Genomic DNA, 11,188 nt, shown 5'->3' with positions numbered 1-11,188 from the left:
TGTCTGCGCCCCTCGGCCCTGCGTCCCCGCCTTCCCGTCCTTTGGCTGTCTGCCTGCCCCTCCCTTCTCTCGCCATCGCAGCCATCCCTCTGCTCACGTAGCCCCGCATCTCTCCTCCTGCACAAACATCTCTTGTTCTGTCTCCCTATCCCTCCCCGTTCTGTTCCCCTGTCTCAGATGTCTGCCCCTTCCTCTCTCTCCGTTCCTCTTCCCTCTACCTCTCCGTCCATCTGGCTGTCAGTCCTTGATTCTGGCATTGATTCTGGTGAGTGGCTGCTTGTTTGTGCTTCACTTTGTTATTCTGTCCTTACTCTCTGTTCATTGTTACCACTCGCTGGGGAAAGTTTGCCCCAGTTCCGTCCATCCCTCTGTCCATCCCTCACCCCTACTGCCTACTTGCCCCCAATCACTCTGTCTATTCACCCCTGTCAGCGTGATGGTGGGGTGGGGATTTTTCTGGTGCTCCCACCCTGTCCCCCACAGTGGGAAATGGGGAAATTGAGGCAAATGTGTCAGAACCAGAGATTTATGTGATGAGTTTGGGGTGGAGGGCAGTCCCTTTCACCTGGCACTTTGCCAGAAGACAGCCAGGTAACACCTGAACTACACCCTCCCCCTAGTGCCTTTCTGGGATTTGCTCTGCAGTCATGGAATACCTGACCTTGGCCTCTTTTCTCTCTCCATCATGTTCCCCCTTGTTATCTGGACTTTGAACTTGCCCTCACAAGTTCACTGCATGAACATGTGCTCTCTCTTGTGCAGCTTCATTTACACAGTACTGTTTGTGATGGGTACCTGCTCATCTCTTATAAAATTGACTCTTCCATCTGTCCGCTCATCCATTTCAACAAGAATTCTGTTGTCTCTCTCCACCTAACATCCATCTATCCCAAAATGGACCTTCTCTGCCAATCAAGCCAGCTGGCCAGCCATGATGGATAGCCATGTATTGTTCATCCCAGTACAGTCCCATCCATTCATCCATCCATTCTTGCTTTCATGCCTTCTTCCCTCCATCTTCTCTCGCTATCCCTCAGTTCTCTTCAAGATTCCCCTATGCTGGGGCTATGGTGCAGACCTCCCCAATGCAGAGATACTCCTGGTGACTTCCCAGTGCTTACAAACAGGGATTTCTGAATTCCTGGGTTTGCTCTGGCTGTATGTACGTGGTGGGTTGGGGCTTCCAGCTATGTGAGTATGACTGGGAAAATGGCAAGTAATCTTCATCAAATAGGGGATACCTGGTGGCTTCTGTGGATCTTCCCTCTTACAGGTGAATCTTCTTGTCTGCAGGTCTCCAGAAATGTGGCAACAGAGCTTTGGACTTCTAGGAAAATCCTATGCCCACAACGGTGAGCTGGGAATCAGACAGCTGAGGGACATTTGGAGGATGGGGAATGCTCCCAAAGGGGGACAAAGAAAGGAGAAGGATAGGCAGCCATAAGGAGAAATATCTGGACTGGATCTTCTGAAAGTGAACCAAGGACGAGAATTGTCAAGAACTCTACAGGAAACGGATGGGGAACAGAAGTATGGAGAAAAAGGGAATCTGGAGGGCAGACACTGTGCTATGGCAGGCTCACACCAGACCCTCAGTAACACTGGTCACCTAGTCTTGGTTTCTAGGGTGGGAACAGCCACATACTTGCAGCAGCTCCAAACACCTCCTTGTGTTGTTCATATGTGCTGATGGACAAGTTGCATCTCTCTCAACAGCAACAGGATCCTTTTTGCTGGGGAAGTGGCTCCACATACCACTGTACACAGTGCCTCTGTGCAGTGCTGTGGTGGACGTTGCTATCCAGGATTATGTGGCTGATGTGGCCTCTGAACTCATCTACCAGAACAAAAGTCAGATTTCCACAGAAGTCCTCTTTGTCTTCCCCCTGGGCCCCCACATGGCCGTCTACTCCTTCCAAGTCCGCAGTGAGGATGCCAAGATCCAGGCCATGCTGCAGAATGAGGTACCACCATCCAGGGATGAATGGGTGAACCACCACAGGGGCACAGGATGAGCAGCCATGGCCTGGTGATCAGCTTTCTGTCCCTCCCGTGCCACTCAGGCCCAGCAACTGCACGAGGCTACAGAGGACTGGGAGAATCTGGAATACCTTCAGGATCAGTCCAACTATCCAGGCGAGGTGTTTGCCTGCTTCCTGGGCACCCTGTCCCCTGGCAGGGAGGTGGTCGTGACCTTGCGCTATGTCCAAGAGCTGTCACGGAAGCCAGATGGAGCTGCCCATTTTGTGCTGCCACGCACACTGCATCCCTACACAGAACTGTATGGTGAGTGACCCCATAAGGAGTCTGCCCTCCGAGTCACACACCCCACAGATGGGCCAGACCTCCATGGATTTTACAAACTAGCTCGATGCAACTTGCCCTTACATCCACACGAGGACCCACGTTTTCCTTCCTTGCAGCCCCTGGACAGATCCACATATTCTTCCCTGTGCCACATGAGGGGATCCACACTTCCTACACACATTTCCCATAAACAGACTCATGAAGCCCTCCATATAACACACAACAACTCACAAGTTTCTCCATATGCCTTGTATATGGATGCCAAATCCTGCTCCCCGCCCCCCTCGCCACCTGCCACTCCTGCAGGGAGAGCCTTTGCCCTTCCCCAGTGCCATGTTTCTCCTTGCAGCCTGTAATTGTCTCACTAGCAAGCTGCCCTACAGCCTGCTGCTCACTGCTAGCCTGCAGTCACCTCGTGGAGTGGCCAATGTCCAGGCCAACTTCTCCCTTACCCCTTTGATCTACACTGCCCAGGACCGCAGCACTGCACAGGTAGGCCCTCGTGAGTGCTGGGATCCCAGGGGGAGCTAGGGAGGTGTGTCATCACTGAGAAAAAGGTGGGGCGGTGGTGCACTGGGATCACTGCCTGTGCTCCTGGCCAAAGGCTAGGTCTGGTGCCCTCCTGCTGTGTATGACCAGGCATCCCTTCTCCAGGTCTCACTAGCTGGCAGTCCCTCAAGTCGGCATGATTTGGAGCTGCTGGTGTATTTTGAAGAACCCACTGCAGTCAGTGCCATGGTGGAAATGGGAGACCCAGGGGCCCCTGCAGGTGAGAGAACATGGAGACACCTCTGGGTTGCAGGGGACATGGGGAGACACTGGGGATCTTGGGAGGTGAGATATCACTGGACACTAGGATGGGAATGAGAAGCATTCAGATGGGATAGTTTGGGTCCTGAGGTTCCAGGATGGGGTGCTGAGGACACTGTGGTGAGGTGTCAGATATAGCAGAATGCATATGGACCATTCTATGTTAGGGCTCAGTGGGGAGCCGTATGGAGGCACTGGATTGGAGTACACGGGGCACTGGGCTGTGCAATTGGTGGACAGTACAGTAGCATATTGAGGTACCAGTGCGCAGTGTCACAGATTCTGGGATGGTGGAAGCTGAAATAACAATCAGAACCAGGATGAGGAGTGGGGTCCCTACCTGGCCTTTGTCCCACTCCATACCTCCTCCAGGCTCCCTGCTTGGTGACCCCATGGTGTTGGTGATCCTGGCACCCAGCATTCCTGAGGCAGTGCCGGGGCAGCGCCAGTCTGGAGAGTTCTTCTTCCTGGACACCACTTTTCTTGAGCATGCACAGGTACCCCCACAGAGGAGGAAACAGGATGGGGTGGAGGAGCAGGTTGAGGGGGAGTGAGCCAGGGCAGGCATTTATGAAGGGACAGATTATGTGAGGGGGAACTGTTGGGGCCTGAAATGGTCCTGGAATACCTCGGGTTATCCAGAGGAGTCCAAAGGCTTTAGGAGGACAATACTATGGGAAAAGGCACCCACCAGTGTCTCCCAAGACTTGCCTGCTGTGTTTTTCCACAGGACTCCCTGCTCTTCCTTCTCAAAAGCCTGCCCCTGGGCTGCTACTTCAACATCTACTGCTATGGATCAACGTCTGCAGGTATCTACCCGTGAGCAAACATACGGCAGGCTGGGTGCTGTGGGGCTAGAATGGGTCCTATGGGGCAGGGTTAGATGCTGGAGGGCAGGTGTGCATGCTCTGAGATCAGCTGGTTGGTACTGGGGGAAGGTTGGGTGCCGGAGAGCTCAACTGGCTACAGCAGTGGAAAGCTGGATTCTGGGGATGGGGTTTTTTTGTGGCATTATAGGTCAGCACTTCTTGGGGTTCTGTTGAGCAGAGCCTTGTAAGAACTATGTAGTAAGGTGTCTTCAGGAACTACTATGGGGCAGGGTCTTGCAGAGGACCCTAAGGCATAGCTGTGGGAAGTGCTACGGGGCAGGGTCTAATGGAGCACCAAGGCCAGCACAGAGCAATGTGCTGTGCCCCTTGCAGGCAAAGTGTTGAATATACTCAAGACAACATGACTGAGGCCATGAAGCACATCCCCTCCACTGGCTCCAGTCTGGGTGACATCAATCTGCTGGAAACCCTCCGCTCAATCTACAACACCACCCGCCCCTGTGGGCATACACGCCAGGTCTGGGTGCAAGGGCGTGGAGGTGTGGAGGGACAGGTGTCCCGGGGAGGGGGGAGAGAGTACACAGAAGTGTGGGTTGAAGGAGCCACCCAAGGTACATGGTTGTCACAAGGGAACAAGAAGGTTACTGTGCGGTGGGGGCAAATAAAGTGGGTCTGTATCTTTGGGGGTTTCTGTCCCTGAGTGGATATCTCTCCCTGGGGTAGTTTCTTTCTCCTAGGTTCCCTTCTCCATTTTAGGGGCCTGGTCTCCACATTCTGGGGTCCTTGTTCAGGATCCCACCACTCAAGTCCCCTGTCTCCCAGCTCTTCATCTTCATGTCTGGGCTACCTCCCGACAAGGAAGCCATCGCAGCTGAGGTCTGCCATCACCACAACAGCCACCAGTAATGGGGATTCTCTGCCTCCAGTCCTCCAGTCACCCTTTGATTGTCCAGTCACTTCTATACCTGATGAGGGCCCCTGTTCACCAATTCCTGTCCCAATCCTTGGGCCCCTCCAGTGTCCCAAAACTCCTTCTCACCCTGCACAGCTCTCCTGAACCAAGCCGTGATGGGGGAGTCTTTGCTTATTACTCCCACAACCAAGGCACCTTTCAGAGAATGAGCAGGGAAACTGACACTGAAGGCTTGTATAGCCTGATGTGCCCCAAACTCTGCCCCAGACCCACTAGACCAAACTCAGCTCTGGCCCGAGTCTCATTTCTCCTCTGTCAGCTCCCTGTCTAACCCCAGCTCCAACTCTCGTCCCTCACTCCCTGCTCTTCCTCCTGCCCCCTTGTGCTGCACCTCAGCTTTGTTCCTCCAGCTTTAAGTCCAGCATATATTGTCCAGCTCTATCCTGGCATCTTTGCACCCACCGCTGGCTCTCATTTATGACACCTTGACACACTCCAGTCAGCAACTGGGGCGATGAGCTTTGTTCGAATTCTTGAAAGCAGAATTAAGACTCAAAACAGAGTCAAGCGCCAGGTAGCTTTATTTGCCCGACAGCTGGTGTGCATATAAAAAGGAGAAAGAGAGAGAGAAAAGGGAGGGGGGAAAAAGTTACCGCCATGGAATGTCAATGTCCTATCAGTCTGGTTTGGTGCCTAGTCTGGTGGGAGAACATGCGCCTTGTCCTTGCGTTTCTTCCATATGTCCTATCTGATGTTGCTTTCTGTACGTTCCCTTCTGTACATTCTGCCACCACACTGCTTGTTTTTGGCTCTTATGATGGTTGTTTTATTACATATTCATTGATTTCTATGCATATTCATCAGTCTCCACAAGTCCTTTATCATAGTCATTGGTTCCCACGAACGATTTAGCATATTCCGAGAGCTGTTTTGCCTAACAACCCCTACCACTTGGCAGTGGTGCGCATGTCCAATACCATCGCCTGGGGGTCTCAGACCCCGGGTCTGGGTGCATGTGCTGGTGTTAGATTAGATTAGCTTGGAATTGGGTCCATTTATCCATGGTACACATGCCCAACACCGTCACCTGGGGGTCTCAGACCCTGGGTCTGGGCGCATGTATTAAAGTTAGATTAGTGTTGCAGTTGGCCTTCCTCTGCAGTCAGAATGACTCTGCAAGAAAGGTGATGATGGTGCAACAGCAATATTGAGACAATATCTAATATAGTCTCTGACACACCTTTCCCTGCTTCTCCCATAGGTGTTTCTCCTTTTGCTTCTCTGAGGACAGTGCTGCCCTGGCTACAGCCCTGGCCAGGGAGACAGGGGGTGAAGCTACTTACATCTCCTGTGACAGCAGTATGATGGTTATGGTAGGAACTCAGGAGCCCTGTCAAGTCCCCCTCTATTCCACAGACACACTGACTTTCAAGTACTCCACCACTTGGACTGCTCACACATGACCTTGTGGAGCTGTGAACTGTGGTGTCCCGCCCTCTGCCCCAGGTGATTAAGTGTTTGAAGCAGGCCCTCAAGCCAGCAGCTGAGGGAGTCTCTCTGAGCTGGGCCCTGCCCCATGGCCTGGAGGTTGAGGTGCTGGGAGGCACCCCTCAGTCCATCTTTCAGAGTCAATACAGACTTCTCTACGCCCAGATCCATGGACAGGCACAGGTGAGAGTTGGGACTACCATCACCCTAAATTACCTCCCAATAGCCTCCCAGTAGCCATCAGTAATCTTTCAGTAACTTCCCAATATCCCTCAGTAACCATCTTGTGCCCCCACTAATCTCCAGTAGCTTCTCATGTGTTCCCAGGATACAATGGTGGACAAAGGGGCCATGACTTTGCAGTACAGCCTGGATGGCCACGATGTCACTCACACGATTGAATTCCCACTGTGCCCACAGGGAGATGGCCGGTGAGAGCCTGTCCTGAGGAAAGATGCATGCATCTCACTCATTTCTAGCATGGACTTCAGTTGAGAGGGAGCCCAGATAGCTCATGCATTCCCATCTTCCACACACGGTCCTAAACTGGCAGAGAACTTAGGTGTCCAAGCATGCCCTCCTTCCCTGCTTTGATCCCACAGGAGTAGGACCCGGGAACCTGGGCATCACTTCCCTCCAGTCAGTTTTATCCTGTGTCCCTCCTTAACCCTGAAGGAAGGGAACCCAGGTGTCCATGCTCTCTCTCTGTCCACCTTTCCCCAGCATGGACATGAGCTAGATGGTCAGGCCTCGCTCCTCTCTGTCCTCAGGCTGGCTGGGCATTGGCTGGCTGTGAAATGCTTGCTGGAGAGACTGTTGCCAGAGGCTGCGAGTGGGTCAGGGGATGAAACAAGGCATCGTGCAATAGAGATCAGCCTCACTTCGGGGATCATATGCCCCTTTACCAGCTATGTGGGGGTTCGCACATCACAGAGGATCGCCTGGTACCGAGGTAAGAAAAGACACCTGTGGGAAAAAGCTGGTAGGGCAGCTCCATGGGATGTTCTCATTCCACCGGAGCTGGAACCCTAGCCAGAGGGTACCCCCAGTGTCATGAGGTAGGCTCCATCACCACCAGATGCTTCTTTCCCATGTGCTTAATTCAGCCCCTTTCCTTGTTTGCCCTTGAAGGGTCCCTGGCGCTGTTGCCACCCCGCCAGTCACTCATTCCCTGCCAGATCATTGAGCTCCGTGGCTCCAGTAATGTTTCTTCTTGCTATCCTACGAGCATCTGGGTCCCATCTGGCTGGCTGACAGCAGTGTGTGCATCATGGCTTGCCCTCCGTCAACTCACCCATGGCATTGCTACCCTGCCCCAGCGGGGGGCTTGCTCAAAAGGTATGGGGCCTTGACTCAGATGGGAGATGTAAGGATAATCTAATATCTAATAGCAGGGTTATGTTGCCATGTCTTGTCCATGGCATGGAAACCAATTTATTTTGCCTTTAACCCTTCCTTTAGTTACCCTTAAACATGCAAGTCCTTCGGCAAATACGAGACCCAGCTCAGGGACACCCACAATGGGGACAGGGACAGTGCTAGATCATAAATACACATTTGGATAAGATGTGTTGGGAGATGTGTTGGGAGACTATCAAGAGAGGTCTTGGGACATGGCTGGGCAGGAACGTCAGGAGAGGAGGCAACGGTCAGCGTTGTGAGAGAGTTAGGGGTCTCCAGAAAGGGCTGTGGATGGGAACGTTTTGGGGACATGCAAGAAGGGGGTTAGAATGCAGGTAGCAGCCCCAAGAAGAGCAGAGAAGATGTTCTGGGGCATCGCACAGGGGAGTAGAGAGGGGTCAGCTTCCTGTGATTATCCCAACCCTCCTGTTCACATCTTCTTCCACAGCATGTGAACCACCACCACCATCTGTTTCTTCTCTAAAGTATGTAGATCCCATGGAATTTGTTTTGCGCTCTCCAGTTTTTGGGCCTTGGTTCACTGAAGTCATTGCTGAGTGCCAGAAGCTGGTGGCACTGCAGAACATAGATGGCTCCTGGACCCTCAGCTCAGGAGTGGCCTCTGTACTGGAAACAGATGAGGCTGAAATCAAAGGAAAGATGCCTGCTGAGGTGAGGGGAGAACCTCTTATGATGGCAGCATGTCATCCTGGGGCAGTGGGAACACTTTGGCTGGTGGCACCACTGGCATTCAAAAGGCAGCCAGAGAGGAATGAAGGAATCAGAAACTAGAAGCTACAAAGAAAGGAGGAAAGGAGTGAGGGGGCAGGGAGGATGCTCAGCAATGCATTCTGGTCTGAGTCATTGTTCTCCCGCAGGTCACAGAGCCAAGCATCTGGGCCACCGTGCTGGCTGTGACCTGGCTGCACAGAAACGGCAACTGTTACCAAGACCTCTGTGAGCTGTTGGAAGCCAAGGCTGTGACCTGGCTGTGCAGCCGAGCTGGTGAGTCTTGAGGGTCCTCACAGCACAGCCTCCTCCCTTCTCTCCCCAGTGGGACCTGCCTCACTCCTTTGCAGGACCACAATTTCCTGGGGGAAGATGAAGGAGTCCCGTGTCCCGTTTCTGTTTTCCATCTGTGGATTCTCCCTCCTGCCTGACTGGCCCTGCCTGAGCGTTCCTGTCTCTCCCTGACTGCAGTGTCCCAGCCGGACAAGTGCCTGGAGGCAGTCAATACTCTCCTTGGGAGCAGCGTGAAACCAAGTGTCTTCAGGCTCTGAGATCAATACATGGCCTGTGCTACAGACCAGCAGCACTTGCAGAGCTAGAATGGGCCAGAAAGTATAGCTGAAATTCACCTACCATGCTGGGATACCACAGTTGCTACCAGCTGGGATACCAATTTATAGATGACTTCTCACTGCTTATGTCTTTCGAGTTGGGCTGAACCTGGATCATGCTGAATTAAAGAGAAAACTTCCAGTTCAGAGCCTCCAGCATGTTTGGTATGAAGGAATCATCACATTCCCCAGTGGTTACCCTTCCTGAATTCAGCTTTGGTAAAATGGGCTTAGGGACATGGTTTTGTGGTGGACTTGGTAGTGTTAGGTTAATGGGTTCAAATTTGTGTCTTCTGGGTGTTTAACACCTTTCTTTGAAAACCAGCCTATGCAGCTAAGGAAAGTTTTGTGCTTGTGTGCAGGGAGTCAGAACCTGCAAGGAGCTCTGGCTGCAGGATCTGATTCATTGCTGAGAGGCTCATAGACAGTGGTGAGCAGCATGTTTCTCAGGTGTCTGGTGAAGTGATCATAGAAACATAGAATGTATTGGGTTGGAAGGGACCTTTCAAGATCATCTGCGTAACACTCTCTTCTGGCCTCAGGCTGTTCAGCAGCAAACAGGATGCCCTGATACTAAAATTAAAGACTTTCAGGGCAGAATCTTTTTTAATTATCCACCACCATGCATGCAGTCCACTGCAGCTGATTCCCAGGAGACTGTCAATCCAAGTACCGTGGAATAATTTGTGCATAGGCCTTTTTTGAAGGCTGTCTCTCTGCGGTGGGCTGACTGTGGTAAAAGCTGGGGTCTTTCTCCTGTAAAAAGATGAAAAAGGGGCTACTTTAAATCCCTGAGTGTTTGGGATAGGAAAAAAAGATTTCAAGCTGTTGATGTGAATACGCAGAGGACCTCCTCAAGAGCAGCAATTGCTAGCATTTGGGGGAAGAAGCAAGGGACATGGGTGTGGAACCCATTCCCACACAGGCCTTTGCTCCTGTGCTGGACAAGAGCGGGGACACAGGCAAATGAATATTCCCAGAGATGCCACAAAAATGAGCTACCGACCAAGGGGAAAAGGTTCCAGTCTCCTTATAGACACTGCAGAGAAACCTTGGGAGGATGTGCACGATTAGGTCCAAATTTCCTCTGTGACTGGTGAGACTTTAACGTATCAGAGGCTGTAGAAGACAGGTAATCCCCCAGACTGTCCTAGCAAAATCATGCAGTCAGTTCCATCTCCTAGCCACAGAAACTGAGCTCAGAAATACAGGTTTCTTCTGCAGGACGAGGCTCCTTCAGGAGGCACTGAAGGCATGATCAGAGGACGGGGCACCTTTAAATACCTCAGCTCACCCCTACCACTTACAGACATGGTCTTTAACAGGGAAACACTCTGCACAAGTTTGAATCAAAGAAGGGAATGTGTACACACTTCCCCTGTCCAATACCCAAATGGGTGCATTCCCTACCACATAAACACATACCTTGGTTCCTGAGGGTATTTCTATCCCTATTCCAAGGACAGATAAGGAGAAGACATCCATGGGGAGCAAGCACGAGTTAGAAGGGATAAGAACTCCGAAGATTCAGGCCACGAGACTGATGTCATGATGTAGTTTAGATGACACACAAACATAATTTCTGTCAGAGGGCAAGGGTCAGGAAAATGCCCCCCCCCCCTTTCATTTCAGAGCCTATTCGGAAGTATGAGCTGTCCACATCAAAAGCATCCCTGGTTTGAGGGTGAAAGGAAGGCTGGAATGAGTTAAAAAAAAAAGGAAGATTTGAGCTGAAAAGTTCTGCTTCTGGTCTCCCAGTCAGACTCCCTACCCCCCGCCCGCCAAAAAAAAAAACAACCCTGTGCCTCTCATTGGCTCTTGGAAAGCCCCGCTCTCTAATCTGCCTAGCAACGTTCGCCGCTGGGCTCTCATTAGCTCTTGGAAAGCTTCAGGGGCGCGGACTCAATAAGGCTTTTTGGCGCATGCGCTCCCTGGGAAGCCTGTCCCCCTTTCCCACTCCGCCACACGTACATATGCGCGTGCGTACAGCGACAGGAGGCGCCTTGTAGTTCCGCCGTTTCGCGAGCAAGAAAACTGCGCCTGCGCACTACTCACTGACCTGGTGGGCATACGCCTGCGTTGTCCCGCCGTGCCCCGGA

At 52.2% G+C, this 11,188-nt stretch overlaps 1 protein-coding gene across 1 annotated transcript; it reads left to right on the top strand.

The window, feature by feature from the left end:
* The first annotated feature begins 1,303 nt into the window (after window positions 1-1,303).
* Window positions 1,304-9,029, top strand: LOC104536731 (von Willebrand factor A domain-containing protein 5A-like). The gene is made up of 17 exons (XM_010179440.1): window positions 1,304-1,352; window positions 1,717-1,964; window positions 2,064-2,286; window positions 2,657-2,799; window positions 2,962-3,076; window positions 3,490-3,614; window positions 3,848-3,936; window positions 4,320-4,464; window positions 4,770-4,849; window positions 6,122-6,233; window positions 6,367-6,531; window positions 6,676-6,779; window positions 7,119-7,300; window positions 7,480-7,686; window positions 8,198-8,421; window positions 8,628-8,754; window positions 8,950-9,029. Exons 1-17 carry the CDS (start codon window positions 1,304-1,306, stop codon window positions 9,027-9,029), a joined length of 2,418 nt encoding a protein of 805 aa, XP_010177742.1.
* Window positions 9,030-11,188: the final 2,159 nt, after the last annotated feature.

This window comes from Mesitornis unicolor, unplaced genomic scaffold (assembly GCF_000695765.1).
Source record: "Mesitornis unicolor isolate BGI_N332 unplaced genomic scaffold, ASM69576v1 scaffold4732, whole genome shotgun sequence".
Lineage (NCBI taxonomy): Eukaryota > Metazoa > Chordata > Aves > Mesitornithiformes > Mesitornithidae > Mesitornis > Mesitornis unicolor.
This window is presented reverse-complemented; position numbering and strand designations above follow the sequence as displayed.